This window comes from Lygodium microphyllum, chromosome 26, assembly GCF_053477565.2.
Source record: "Lygodium microphyllum isolate KBCC chromosome 26, Lygodium_microphyllum_v1.1.10, whole genome shotgun sequence".
Classification (NCBI taxonomy): Eukaryota; Viridiplantae; Streptophyta; class Polypodiopsida; order Schizaeales; family Lygodiaceae; genus Lygodium; species Lygodium microphyllum.
In genome coordinates, this window is record NC_141160.1 from 32,186,675 (window position 1) to 32,202,779 (window position 16,105).

Below are 16,105 nucleotides of genomic sequence, written 5' to 3' on the forward strand. Positions count from 1 at the left end.
GCATGGAGGAGCCATCTGGAGAGAAAAAGAAGATAAGATAGAGAATAGAGGATATATGGAGAGGGAATACAACCAAACCAACAACAAAGACTTCACAAAATGAGAGTTCACATGCAGTGTAACCAAAAATCTGATCAAAAACAAAAGCCAACAACTGCAAAATGGAAAAAAAACCAATCAAAAACTACCAAAAACAGCAAAAACGGCTTGTACAACAATCACCCAACCATGGTTAGGGGCAGAAAACAAAAAACGCAGGTGATTGGAGCATTTAATGAAGCAAACTGACGATTGCAGGCTGAAATCCAAGCACAGGCTGAAAACGCAAGTTGCTGGTCTGAAAAACACAAGCTTGATCAACAGGGGGAAGAAAGACCTGTAATCAGCAGAAAAATCGCAGCAGGAACCGAGATCCTACAATCTAATACCATGTCAAAAGTGATGCAACAATGAAAGCGTAGACAAGTGCTGAAATAAACTATTGAACACAAGACAGAAGAGAAAGGAAACAAAAGAACAAAAGAACAAAAGTACACTGCAAAGGAAGAGAACTCAGAGATGCACTTGGGAAATGGAATCCATATACCAAACACGAGAATGATGCGTATAACATTGAGCCACTAGCTTCATGGGCACCCTATTGAGAAACCCTTCACCCGCAGTTTGCATTTTTGCGTTTTTGCGTTTTTGTGTTTTGCGTTTAGGGTTTGCATCCCCAAAAAGGAGCGCCATCCTAGACTGACTGTGCCTATTTATAGGCTACTCTTTCATTCATTCCTTACGGCTGATTCATTCAGTCCGTCGCCTCTTCTCTCCAGCCTCTCCGAGATCCTACAATCTAATACCATGTCAAAAGTGATGCAACAATGGAAGCGTAGACAAGTGCTGAAATAAACTATTGAACACAAGACAGAAGAGAAAGGAAACAAAAGAACAAAAGAACAAAAGAACACTGCAAAGGAAGAGAACTCAGAGATGCACTTGGGAAATGGAATCCATATACCAAACACGAGAATGATGCGTATAACATTGAGCCACTAGCTTCATGGGCACCCTATTGAGAAACCCTTCACCCGCAGTTTGCATTTTTGCGTTTTTGCGTTTTTGTGTTTTGCGTTTAGGGTTTGCATCCCCAAAAAGGGGCGCCATCCTAGACTGACTGTGCCTATTTATAGGCTACTCTTTCATTCATTCCTTACGGCTGATTCATTCAGTCCGTCGCCTCCTCTCCAGCCTCTCCACTACCCTCACACCCCTTCAAGAGAACATTGCGGTTCCTGGTTCGTGGCTGTCTTCATCATCTTCCTTGTACTACGGCACCCATGGTCCCTTGTATCACATTCACTCCATGATTCGGAACTACATCATTCCATTCATCAGAGTTCCTTCTCTCTTCTCTACTCTTCTCCATGTTTGCCAAGTTTACTCCGTGTTCCTCCCCGCAAACCCTACTATCTCACTGGTACATCATCTTTTGACACACCCGCACTGGCTCCTCTCTCCAACAAGAAGACCACCTAAAGAATGATGATGACTAAATGAGAGGAGGAGGAGCCAAGGAATAAATAGGCCCAAAATATGCCAAATATGGCAACTGGTCGGCCAGCAATAAATGCCTAAATAATCACTAAAATGACCACTATAAAATGCATAAATTACCAAGTAATATCAATCATAGCCCAAACTCACACATGAGCTGACTAGACTGCTAGCAACTCTTAAAGTCTAGGAAGAATGTCAGCATGCCCAAAATAGCTAAGGTTTGCATGCAAAATCGTAATTAGTCTATTCGATTGTCTAAGCTTCCATCACTCGAGGCAAAAGTGACAAAGGATAATGTTGGTGCGCATACATAGCTAGAGTGTACTAGTGCTACAAAGGCTATGACTAGGGATGTCTCTATGATGTTTGACATGCAATTTGATGCTACTGATGCACATGTATTGACAATAAATGCTGATATAAAAGTAGTGCTCGAGGGTTGTGAAGATATAGAGGCTTTGATCGAGGATGCCACTCTATTTTCTACTATGCAAGTTGATAGTTAAGACACAGATGCATTGACTGATACAATGCTAGTGGAGGAAGTTGAATACATTGAGGTTGATAATGTGGAACAGCTGACTACCAATGTTATTGGGAGTGTGCCTAATGATGATGTGATGATGAAGCATGTTGATGTTATTGTGCAAAAGAGGGATGATACTATGACACTAGAGAATGCAAAAGAAACAAATGCTTTCGGAGAGTACTCGGAAGTGCAAATGGATGATCCAACCATGCAAGACAACGAAGATGCATTTGCAAGTCATGTTCTAGCTCTTCATAAAGAAATATATTTCTAGGAGAGTATTCATTTGCAGTTTCATGAGGCTAGGATTAAATGCTCTAACGTGCACAAAGATGGGTAAAGGATAGACACGGTTTTTGTAGGGGAAACTGAAGGATATAAGAAGATGCACAAGGATTTTAGTTTATCCTTTGATCCTGGAGGATCCAATTTGTTTGTGGATTTGATCATAGAGGGCTATATAATTGAGGCATGTCATGCACTAACAATGCCTTATGATCCAAGTGGAAGAGATTGGGATTGCTATGCATTTTTGATACTACTCGCAATTTGGGTTTATGATCTTGGTGGGAGATTGATTATGCGTATGTTCGGTTGGGTGATGATCATATAGGTGTATGATCCGGGTGGCTACATCGTGTGGCACATCTAGGGGATATGCAAGTTCAAAGGGGGTGGATATCACTATCATGCATCACCAAAAAACTTCAAGTATGCTAGACTCTAAGGCAATAGAGGTATGCCACATGATAGGTTCTTCAAAAAAAGTGCTTGCATTGATCGGCTTTGATGATGTCTTCCCTTTTCTAAATGTGGCCGCTACATCATGTACTTAGAAGAAGATACTCTTATGCAAAATCAGCAGCAACGTAGACGAAGACTACCATGAGAATATCTTTGGATACCTATGATATCAAAACGAAGTATTGAACGTATGTTAAAAGAGAGAAGCTTTGAAAGACTTCTTGATCCTACCATATCAATATGCTACGTCAATGTCATGCAATTGGCCTCTAGAGAGCAGCAAATTGAATACATAGACTTGAAATTCAAAACAAAATCCAATGATTAAAGGCACTTGTAAGTTATTGGGACTACCAAGTTATGCATATAATACAAGTGTTGAAGAGATAGAGATTACAGCTTGATTAAAGTAAGGATATTTTGGCTTCAGCTAAGGCTATTCTTGGGGTGAGGTGGAACAAAAAAGCATGGGAAAAGAAGGATGATGAGTGCTTTTGGGGCGGGAAGATCAGCTTGTGTGGGAGCACCCTCTTTAGAAAAAATAACATGTATTGGGGAGCAAGGGAGCATAACTTAAGGACCGCTTGCTGCGGGTTTGTGGAGAGAAGGACATGCATGAAAGGCAAGTGTTTTTCAGCCACTGTGATCACTGCTTTGGGAAAAAGGGCGGGGACAGGGGCGCGGGCAGGGGCAGGGGCAGGCAACGGGTTGGGTGTGGTTTCCAAGCCTACGACAACTATATGAAGAAAGGGGACAAAAAGGAAATACTATTTGAAGAAAGCTCATGTCGAGATGCACATTGACGCAACCCTAAGGAAGGATGCTTCTCTGCCTCTCAGTCCGAGACTGTTGTGCAAGCCAAAAGACGTCATCAGTCATTGGCAATAGAGGGGCGTCATCAGTCATTGACAATAGAGGGGAGCGTGTGCTAGAGAGCAGTAATAACTGTATGTAGCATAAGGAATAAAGATAAGGTCCTAATGACCAAAGAAACTGAAGGAAGGCGAGGGCGGCTTCATCGGATGAACACAAAGTTCCTGAAGCACTTGCAAGATGTCTCACTAATTCAAGGAGGATTTAGTATTCTTGGGTGGTAGAAGCCAAGCTATGTTGGCCATCTCATTAATTGACCATCATGATGAGTGTTATCGAGGTTGGACAGAGACTAAAGTTTAGGCACCATGCTCATCATGAGCTCAATGGGGTCATAGAGTCTGGCTTGTGCAAAAAGAGCTTCCATGGCCGTTTACCTTTCAACTTTTCCTTCAATAGTGTTAAAGGTTGATTTCAATATGCCAAACTGCAAATGCTAATCCTTTGATGCCTATGTTCGTTTAATTAAGGTGTGAGCAATAGGCTTTTAGGAGTAAATTTTGATGGTATGTTCACAATGTGCTTTCAACTTTTGGTCCAAGTCTATTTGCTTAGTTGTGTCTTCAACAGTTCAGTCCTCAACAATAAGAGATGCTACGAATAAAAAGAATGTTTGTGATATCGAAGGAATATTGTACTATTGACTGTAATGAAATGTCCACATAACTGACAAGGCAAATTAAGATAGTGATTTCCCTACAAGCAAAGTCACCAATAGACTCCTTATTAGGGACTGGTCAAGAAATTGCTAATTGTGGCAATGGTTCAAGCTTTGGCTTTTCTGGATATGTTGAGAGCTAAAATGTGTTTGAGTGAAAAGGGAGATATCAAAGACTCCCATGATCTTGGAGGAAATACAATGTCACCTATTGTCTTAAGCTTAAGTTTTGGATGCTTTGACAAGTCTCTTGCAACTTGGAAACATGACAATATGCAGTGTGTTTAGTAGAGAAAAGAGAGGGACAAAGAACACTTATGTCCGTGAAGAGAATCGAGGTAATGTACGGATGCTCAAATTGTATACAGGGTTTCTTCTGGAGTCAAGATGAGCTACAAGATGAAAGTTGTAGCTTAAAATAAAAATACATATAAGAGTTTCATTAATCTTCGTTGAGCTTAATTTGTTGTTCTTCTTCTCTTCTTTCTTCTTCGCTTCTCTACATCTTTCCAGCTTTACACGCATCTTTCCGACATCACTCTAAAAAACGTGTAACCTACTAGCAATGAACCAAGTGAGTGATGACAGCAAAAGGAGGAAAAGTACACTCCAACAAGATGAGAATGAAAGCAAGAACATGAACCCAATTCAATGATGAGGAAAGCTAGTATAGGGGCTCAGCCCCTACATGTGATATAGTACGTAGCTACATTGACAACACACTAGAAATGAGGAGGTGGGAAGAATTAATGACCAATTGATAGGTGTGCCTATAAATGGACAAGAAGCGCTAAAATACTCTTAGGTAATGTAAGCCTAAGAAGCTAAAATACTCTCCAATAACGTAAGCCTAAGAAACCCTAAAATACTCTCAAGAGGCATCCGAAGCCAAAATGATCAAACAAAGGACAATAAGACTAAAAGTGGCCAAAAAGAATGGACTTAGACGGAGCTTCTAATATCCATCACTAACTCAATGTAGGGCTCAAACCAGGAGATGACCATGTCACTAACAAAATGGTGGTATGCAAGCGGCCCATGAACTTGGAAACTATCTCATCCTTAATAAGGGGAAAGGGATGCATTGTCTTACTTTTGCCTAAAGGATCCCCTCTACTTCCATTGCTGCACTTTGTAGTCCGTCAAACAAAAGTGTTGAAGAATAGCTAAGCCCATATTGCCCAAAGTGCTCACTAGATATGATTTGAGGTACAACTCCCACAATAGAGTCACTCCATCCCAATGACTTTAAACATGAAGAACCCTATGCCCCTCTATTCGACGCACCAAAATAAGGCCATTGTTCACCTCCTTCACCCAAGTGTAGATAAGCTTTCCGTCTTGCTTGCCATCGAAGTTCAGGATGGTTAATAACTTTGCCATTGCTGCCAATTCCTTCCAAGTGAGAGAGATACGGAGACCCACTGAATGCATAGGGAATCAAGATAAATGACGAAGACGAGAGAGAATGCTCAAGATGCCCCATGGAGAAAGATTCCAAGTAGTTGAAACATGAGTAGTGCTAGCCCTCTTGTTGCTAACTAGAGGGGAGTTGCGGTACAAGTCTCCCATATTGAACTCTTCATCCACTAAATCCAGTACCATTGAATACTCCAATCACTCCCGAACTTTGCTCTATTCAATCGACAACCTGCCCTCAAAGTTGGAGGATTGTCAAACGGAAAGACTATGAAGATATGCTAGGGTTTGCACTGAGGAAATACAAAATGTATGACCAAAACTAAAACACAAGGACTCAAATAGAGACGAGCAAAACTCAAACCTAAATGCAAAATGCAAAACATAGAAAAGCAAAACTCAAACACAAAGACAAACACAGAGAGAAGAAAGTCTAAAGTGAATGATTGTTGTAAATGAATGTAAGAGTGTACAAAATGCCGAAGGGCAGAGCAATGCAGTTTTGAAGAGTGACGTCCACCAGAGACGGATCCCAACTGCTATGACCACCATACGAAGTGTGGAGTGTGGGAAACACCAAACACTGATCACTAGAGTGTCTGGGAACTGAGCAACTATATAGGATGATGCCTGATGATGAGGGCGGCTGTAGAAAGCTACAAGCGTAGTAGTAGAAGGGCCACAAACTGCCACCAAGTAGGGTGAAGGTCAAATGCAAGCAGCAGGAGGCCATTGGAAGGTGTGGGAGATCACTGTCAACTATCCCCTGTGGAGGAGTGTCCAAATGCAAGCTGGAGGAGGTAGATTGTGTGCTAGCGATGGTAGAAAAATCCAAGCGCAACAAGAAAAAGGGTGCCAAACAATGGGCAACAGCTAGAAAAAGATGCTAGGCACTACAAGGACTAATGGACTGCCAACTGTCGCCTAGTGGGGGAGTGTCCAAACACAAGCTAGAGGAGACAAATTGTGTGCTCACAATGGCAGAAAAGTCCAAGCGTAGCAAGGAAAAGCAGGCCAGACAATGGGCGACAGTCAAGGAGGAAGCCACCAGACTTTGCAGGGCTTGATGGAGGAGTGGCAACAGTCACAAAGGGTAGACTACCATGTCAATGAAGGCTGATGGCTGAAACCTGCACTGAAAGAATGAGGCTGAATGATGGGCAACCTCTCTATGAATAGATGCTAAAGGGTGGCCCAAAAATAAAGGTTTTGGAAGATCTCTGAAACTCTCTCAAATCCGACGCCAAATTTGCGTCTTTTATTATTTAAGCGTATTTGGGGGCTGTTTAAAAGTGCTAATCAGCTGTAAAGTGTGTTTTAGCTCAAACAAAGACATCATCTCACTTTCAAGAATAGTGCACTCTTGGCAAAGTGATACCCTTGTAAGTGCGTTGCCTTAGCCATTGCTTAGACTACATCCACAATGTTTATGTACAAGGCATCTTCATAGAAAGCATCCATTGGTTGGAAAAAGGCAAATCCTTACAACTTGGTGTAGAGAAGAAGTAAAATTTTAGAATCCTCCAAGCTGATTGCTCCTTGCTCATCATAGAGAGTTGGCTCTAATATCTATTGTAAGGCACAAAGTCCAATTTGCTCAACTCAAAAGAAGATGAGAGAACACAAACGAGGTGGAAGAGATCCTCAAATCTTTATAGCAACAATCGATAGAGATTTGAATTTCATAAAAGCATTGGCCCTATAAGCCCAGGCATGAACCAACACTCTTCACTTCGTTCCATGAAGTCGCATGAAATAAGCTTTAATAATATTATACACATATCAATCATTAATATACATTGCTTATTATGGCTAAGTGTTTAAAGGCTTCGAGATGTGTCAATATTTTAGAATTTTTTAAGTATGAATGTAAAAAAGACATGGTCAAAATCTCAATAACGGTCCCCTCTTGATCAATTTCTCATATTATTTGGCTTACCTATCAAGACAACTTCATCATCAATTCCAACTCTGGGCTATCATCTTCCTAAACCAAAGAACCTAAAGCTAATATTGGATGTTAGACTTTTATCAAAGTGATTCAAGTCTCATAGAAAATTGTACATTAAAAAATAGAGCTACTCACAATCAAGCACAATTTAGAGTGAATTTTTTAAAAGGCCGAAGACTCAATTTGTCCAATCAATTTAGTTTAGGTTATTGTATGCTCCAAAGCAATCCATAATAGATATACAAAAGTTTGTCATTAAGTGTTCCTAGCCCCAGTGGACATCTCAGTGAATGTCTTACAGAGGGCCTCTCCAACCGATGAAATAGATATCCATTCACTTCAACCATTCGCTCCCCCAGCTTTCGTCTCTCGGTGTCAAAAAAATAAGAAAAGAAACGCTTTATATAATCTTGTTTCCTTTCTCTTTCGTCGAATCCCTTTCCTTGGTGCTTTACACTGGCAGGTAACATTCATGACAATTCTTTTCTATGCTAACTAAATAATTAAGAATGCTGCGAGCAAGGATCATATGGCTTGATTAACTACGAATTAGATAAGCTACGACAATGGCAAATTTAAATAGAAGCTTAAACAATCATGGACAGTCATAAAGTGGTTTGGCCAATAGTTGATCAGGAAATACTAAACAGAGATGTTGGAGGGGGATTCCAAGGGGTACAAATAACATTTGGATTTTTGCAATGCTGTAGCGTTAGCAATATCCAAGAGTACTTAAGTGGCTAGGGATGACAGTCCAATTCGAGATAGCTTTTCTATGCCGCACACTTGTCCTTGATCAATCTTCAACCACAATATGCCACAAACATTCCAAATCACCCATCTCTCAAACCCTCCAATTCACTCGCAAAACTTCTCTTTGCTGCTCTTTGCAGTAGGATCAATCAAGATGAGTGAAGAATGTGTTTGCTAATAATCACAATCCAACAACGATAATCTTCGCAATTCACCAACAAGTGCCTTTAATAAGCTTCACCTATCGTGCAATCTAACTAAAAATGAAGCAGTTATCTTTCCCAAAAAACCACCACATCAAGATTAAATTAAAATATAAGCAGTTGACTCCCAACAAAGCCATATTATCAACCCATTTAAGTGTTGCACCAAAATTCCTAATCAAGCTACTACCACATGCAATCTACTTTTGTGACAATTAGCCTTGCATGTGATCTATGCCATTGCCATGATTGGCTATCCACGCGATCAGACTTCCTCTCTCCCTCTAGCACAAGGTTGTTATCCACATGGCTGTCCTACCACATTATCTACCACCACTGCCTATCCCAACACCTACCCAACTTATGAGACCATGTGTAATGCCCAAGTGCATTACAAATAACCAAACAATGAGGTTATATAGTTGTCACCAACTCAATTCATAACATATATCCACCACTATTTGATCAACACATGAGGGTTAATCATAACCCCAATGTGCATGGTGCGCAAAATTCTCTACTAATGAATGGTGATATTTCATGGATGCCACGTAGAGCCCAAACTATTCCAATGGGGAAACTATTCAAATTTCCATTAACAAGGAGCCACTCCATAGTCTATAGCACACAACATGTTTAATAATTTGTGTAGTCTATAGCACACAACATGTTTAATAATTTGTGGAACATTTATATTTAAAAATTGAAGGAAGTCTTCCTCTAGCATATGCTCAGTCCTCTCTTGCTTTGTCAGAATAGAGCTACCAATCAATAATCACTTCCAAAACAATAAGATCCTCACAAATGAGTTGCTGGTATCATTGTATGCATCTCACTCACAAACAATATATTGGGGCAGCTGAAGCAGTGAAGGCATTGGGTGCCTTTGTGCATTTTTCAAACTCAAGAGTCCAACATCCGTACCAACATAAAATTACACTTTGGCTGCAATGTTATATTCCTTTTTGCGATAGGGAAACACCTTAAACATTACACCTTTTACATGCATATATGTCCATTGCTTATTATTAAATCTCTTAACCGTGCAATAACATGAGCTAGCACGCTAAGCTCTGCTCTCTTTAGCAACAAATTATTTTCTGCTACTGATGACTGCTTCAAAGAAAAATGGTATGCCTGTTGATCTGAGGTTGCTCGAAGGGAATGCATGGCATGGCTTCCCTTGTCAATCCATAATTCAGGACTGTTTTCATCTTCATTACTTGTAATATGTACTCCTTAAAGGAAAACCCATTGACATACCTCGATGGCTTTGCTTGGGGCGACGCGAATGACATTGATGCCATTGCCACGAAACAGACCCTGCCACCCTTCTGTGTGCATAATATGCTGAAACACGTCCCCGACAGAGTGGCCACCGCTGCCAACCATCAAATGAGTGCGAATGGTTTCCAGAGGCGCCACAGCAGTCCTTGAAACTGCACCTGCGAATGCTCCACATAAAAGACGCTTGAGGGACACATTCCCAACCTTGAGGCGGATCACTGGCCTGGCCTTCGGCCGCTGCTGCTGCTGTTGTCCAGCATGTGTGCGAGTACCATCTGAGCCCTCCTTCTGGGCCTTCTGCTCCCCATCGGTGACTATCTGCTCTTCTAGGGTTAGGGTTTGGGAATGGAGTGTTTTGAATCCGAATTCGGAGATGGAGGGGGGGCCCGCAGAGTTGCCCTGTTGCAGGAAGTGGAGGCTGTGATCGGAGGCCTGGAACGAGTCGGGAAGGAGGCCAGCAAGGGGAAGGCGGTCGGCGGCAGCGACGAGGCGCATGTGGGGGTGTTGTAGTTTCTGCTGGAGGCAGGCATTGGGGGAGAGGCCAGGGGGGCAAAACTTGGTGAAAGGGGGGGAGGCGGAAGGGGAAGGGGAAGGGGGGGCGGAGGAGGAGGAGGAGGTGGGGGATTCGCGAGGTGGGAAGGAGGAGGCGAAGGTGGGGTGTTCTCTGGAGCTTGAGAAGGTAACCATGGCGAGCCAAGGAAACCCTACAAGCTCCAAAAACACAGAAGATGGTGAGAGAAAGAGCGGGGGGAGGGTGTCCTATCCACAGGCCACAGAGAGAGAGAGAGAGAGAGAGAGAGAGAGAGCGAGAGAGAGAGAGATATAGAGAGAGAGAAGGGGAAGGGGATCAAGCACAAACAGCCTTGTGAGATGGACTGAATGTTTCATGGATTGCAATGACAAAAGTGCACTTGTTCTCTTGATGACACTTAGACACCCCTTTCCTTTTTCTTATTCCCTTTGTCTTTCTTTTTGGCCATATAGTTGTCTCTTGGACTTAATTGTTATATGTGATGAGCGTAGTGTCGCTAGGACATCGTGTCACACGCGACACGATGCAGTAAAGGCTACCAATTAAAAAAACACTTCATTGGTGCTCACCAGGAGTAGAAACATAATAACCATGTTTGTCTTTATGTGTAGAAAAGCCTAAATGGAGTGCTTTCACTAGCTACCAACCCTAGCCATCAAAACTCTCAATTCCTCTCAATTACCACATACGGCTTTGCAGCATGTGGCATCCTCGAGATGGTGCTTCAGGTGATGTCCTACAATAAAATAATAAGCCATTCAGCAACGCATTACAAAAAGCATTATAAATTCTTCTTTTTGTCAGCATGATTTCATTTTTTCGATCCCACTAATAGTATGAACCAACACAAAAAAAAAAAGTAATTGTGTTGGAATGAGAGACTATATTAGAGACCATTTGGAGCTCAAAATGGATGGGAATTGTCAAAGATTTTAGTAGATCGAGGCACCTTTCTTAAGTGTTACTTCTACAAGCTCCTCTAACCTACTAGATCAAGTCGCACCTTTTAAAAGAAAAACCAACTGAAAGCACTAAGCGTGGATGCACGCTAGACAACAAATGAATCTGATATGCACATTTGGTGCATGCATGTACATATGTGAGCAATAGATACATGCCTACAATGAGGTGGTGCCATTAAAATGGAGTGCAACTACCCCTTGTCGATAGACAACACATGAATCCGATATGCACTTTTGGTGCATGTCACATATGTGAGCAAGAGATACATGCCTACAAGGAGGTGGTGCTATTAAAATGGAGTGCAACTACCCTTGTCATGTACTCAAGAAGAGCTCTCTCTCTCTCTCTCTCTCTCTCTCTCTCTCTCTCTCTCTCTCTCTCTCTCTCTCTCTCTCTCTCTCTCTCTCTCTCTCTCTATATATATATATATATATATATATATATATATATATATATATATATATATATATATATATATATATATATATAGAGGTAGTATCTACTTTCAAATACTTGGGGATTAAGATACCTACAAACCAGAAATGGCATACATGTGTGGAGCGGCGATTAGCGGTAGGGAAAAGTAAGTATTATCACTTTGAAACCAACTGTAGCTAGCCGTACATATACTAAATGCTGGGAAATACGCTGTATGATTTTTGATGCATATGTTCTACAGACGATATTATATGGAGTGGAAGTGTGTGTGTGTGTGTGTGTGTGTGTGTGTGTGTGTGTGTGTGTGTGTGTGTGTGTGTTGCGAGGGGGGGGGCATCTCCTCATCTGCATGGAATGACATTAAGAAGCTGCAAATAGCTTTTATTCGTAGACATTTGGGCATCAAAAGCACCACACCATATGTACTTATGCTTTTGGAAACTAGCCATTGGCCAATTGAGGTGCATGCTATGATCTGAGTACTGAGATATGCTACCTGAGTATGTCAAATGGTTGACATTAGGCTCCCCAAAGGGGCATGGGATGCTAGCACACACCTATAGAAAACATGGAAAAGTAAAGTGCTTTCAACAGGATTTGTGATGGATATGAGAAAATGGTTTAAAGGGTGGGGAGTGGATAGATATCTAGATATGGCATCTAAAGATATATGCATGGACACATTTCAATTAGGCCTCTTACAAGTGTATCAAGCAAAACATCAAAGCAAGGGAGCAAATGCTAAACTTGCTTATTACAATATGCATATCTATCCTTCATGTTGGGAATCCTACATGCAGGCAGAAGTACACACGCAGCCATACATAGCCAACCTGCTCTCAATGGTATTTAGACGGAGTATTACACGACTTCAAACTCGATCACACACTTTATTGATCAAGACATTGCATGGAGTGGACATGCAAGAGAGACAAGGTTATGTAAGCTGTGTGGACTACAGAGTGTAGAATCAGAGGAGCACATTATGATATGCCCAACATATGCACACATACGAGCTCACTTTGATATCCCTTTACAGGGGCCACTTCACCAATTTCTGACCACTACTCCTATATCGAAGTTAGGGGCTCTCATCACCCGCATGTTACACTTTCAGGAGAACCACGCTGCATAGATCATTCTTTCATCGTAGCTATCCTTTCCTACTATGGGGGAGGAGAATCATTGTATATCTGGAAAGGTCCCATGGGTCATAATTTGGCCTTCCGAGGATGATAATAAACTCTCTCTCTCTCTCTCTCTCTCTCTCTCTCTCTCTCTCTCTCTCTCTCTCTCTCTCTCTCTCTCTCTCTCTCTCTCTCTCTCTCTCTCTCTCTCTCTCTCTCACATAATTGAGTATGCTTGCAAACACAACACTGATGGTTACTAAGATATACATTAAACCCAAAGCACATCGATGAGTTGCACTTTAAGATGCGTATGTAATGTAAGGTGATATGCCCTAATAAAGCCATATTGACCTTTTTTTGGACATGTGTAGAGAGTGTTTGGAGATGATTTTTAGGTCATTTGTAAGTGTTTTGATAAATTTTGGTGATTGCAAATTTTTTGTCGAAATTTTCCCAACTTTTAGGCATAAGACCTATTTTAGAATATGAATTGTGATCAAACGGAGTAGAATTTGGTCAAAGTTCCTCTCACGAAATTCGAAGAGGAGATCAATAAGAAATTATTATAGTCTCACAACCTCAGTCCAATTCTTCACCTTTTTGGAGATATGAGCATTCCAAAATGAAAAATAAAAATTTTCAATACTTTTTTTAAAAATGTGTCGTGACTTTCGTGCTTTCTTTTCCTTTTTGGCAGCTTTGCATGCAAGTGATGATTTGGGAGGATTGCATCAATTTTGGTATGTGCTTTTCTCGGAAAACATGCCGTTATTGAAAAAAGCCTATTCTAGATGTGTGAAGTTGTTTTGACAAAAAGATGAATGAATAGCCATCTTTTTCTACTAGAATCTGATATTGAGACTATGAATGTGATTGTGATTGAGATTATGAGCAAGAAAGAGATTAAGAGTAAGATTGCGATTCTTTTCATGTACATGAAATTAGCTCAAGGGGGGTCAGGAGGTTCGAGTTCCGTATCAAAGTGCAATTATTGATTGTGCTATTTGTTGCTCCTCTGTTTCCTTCAAACTATGATACATATTTCTCTTTATCTCTTTCTACTTGTGTCTCTCTATCGCAAACTGTGTTGATTTTTATCATGTTGTGACTAGTCATGTTGCAATTAACTTTAAAAATATGCTAAAGTTATGTAAGACTAGAATGAGAATTGTTCACAAACAAAGAGACTGCATATCTATAGTAGGTATCACTCATGTTACAAATAGATTTTGTTGTAAAGAAACTCACTTATAGTTTACCGTCACATGTATTATATATTCAATGCATCAAAGTGATAAGAAAGGAAATGTTTACAATGTCTACCATATCTTTTGCATGCTAGTAACAATTAAGAATATTCAAAAAATTTGACAATATAAGCATATCACATTAATCTTTTGACCCATAGATCCATCCACTACTTCTCTCACATTTTCTCCATGACATTATACTGATACCATGACTATTCATAAGTAGGTGATGCCTTTACTTATAATCACATGCCCACCAAGGACTAACATGCTAAATGAACCAAAGGAAACAAATTTACATTTTGTCTTGATGCCTCCCATGGTATAATTGCATGTTTTTGCTATCCAATTGACGATACACATTCTGGATCTTAATATGGTCATGAAAGAACCCACTAAAGTCCATTCACGGGTTCCTCTCTCCCCTAAGGTGTTGCAATAAGTAGTGTTCTCAAAAACATTTAAGCCTACCCTTCTCTATTCCCCTCCTCCCTCTAGTCAATATTTGTTCATGCATCAGTACCCAAGCTAATCATCACCTATGGTCCTACACTCAAAGGTAGAGAAATAGATGCATTAAAGGCACTTGGTACATATCATATGGTTATGAGGTATCTCCAAGATCTTAAAGGGGCTAGTGTATCTTTCTATTGGTTTAAGTAAAAAAATCTAATTAATCACATCTTTAATGTTTATGTATCCCCATAAGTTACTTGCCTAAAAATGGGAGCTCATTTCAACACGGGGAGGATTGACAACCTTGTATAATTTAACCTTGTCAACTGTTATGTAGCCTTATTTCTAATGGATGAATGGAGCTATAATTGCATGACTTTGTTATTAAGTACATATGGCCTATCTTTATTTACAACCATAACTATATCCCAACATAATGCTATTAGTAGGTCTATTTTATATTGCCTTTTTTTAATCGAAGAGTATGCATTCGGTTGTATTGAAAGTTTGAAAAGAGAGTGTGGGTATAGAAGGTTTACGTATTAGAGCTCAACATGGAAGTTGTGAGCTTGATAGAAGATTTCATAGGCTTTCAATTAGGGTGCTTTAGAATTTGGCCATGGCTTTGGCTTGTATATTCCATTTTGACCATAATTTTGTGACTTTAGATTGGGATGCTTTACATGCTAGTCTTGGATCCACAAAAAAGAGGATTTGGCTTGTTTTGACCATTTAAGCATTGTTTAGGCATATGTATTTGAGAGACACCAAAGAGTGTAGTGACTTCAAACTCTTTTTCCAATAAGAATTCCTTTTGACATTGCTTGGCAAGGAGGACCTTCAGTGGTTGCAAGGGGTGCTTGGCTTCCTCAATAATCTCGTCTCCCGAATTGAAAACCTACACTAGATCCTAAAACTCCATTGATAGGTTTCTCATGGAAGGTGGCAACATTCCTAACCTTCCACGTTTTCCATAGATAGATACTTCTAATTATGATCTAGAGAATAGGTGGGTTTCTATTGGCTTCCCTTAATGAAATTTCATTCCTAGAGAAGGGAAAATGGTAAAAGGGGAACAAAAAGTTGTACAATTCTCTAAGGTTCTCTTAGTTGGATGGGCAAGGAATGAATAGGCAAAGGATTGTCTCTATGTGTTTAAGGCATCTATTGCATATCCCATTGCCTCTCCCTATTTTGTCTACTTTTTTGTTGGTCCATAGAGCTTTATGCAATATAAGCCACATAAGACAATATACTTTTGGGGAGAAAGATATTGATTAAAATTTTCCAAAAAATAATACAATTGGTGGTCATTCCACTAATCTACCATCTTTTTTTGAGTTTGTTGACGGGTTCTTCATTGGTTGCTTTGAGGTC

At 40.4% G+C, this 16,105-nt stretch overlaps 1 protein-coding gene across 1 annotated transcript in view; it reads right to left on the reverse strand.

Moving 5' to 3' along the window:
* LOC148013112 (adenine nucleotide transporter BT1, chloroplastic/mitochondrial-like) overlaps positions 1-10,855 on the reverse strand; it is a 28,612-nt gene extending 17,757 nt beyond the window's left edge. Inside the window, exon 1 of the mRNA XM_087667560.1 lies at positions 9,936-10,855. Coding sequence (XP_087523686.1) covers positions 9,936-10,646 — 711 coding nt within the window. The 5' untranslated portion in view covers positions 10,647-10,855. The remainder of the gene's footprint in view (positions 1-9,935) is intronic.
* Positions 10,856-16,105: the final 5,250 nt, after the last annotated feature.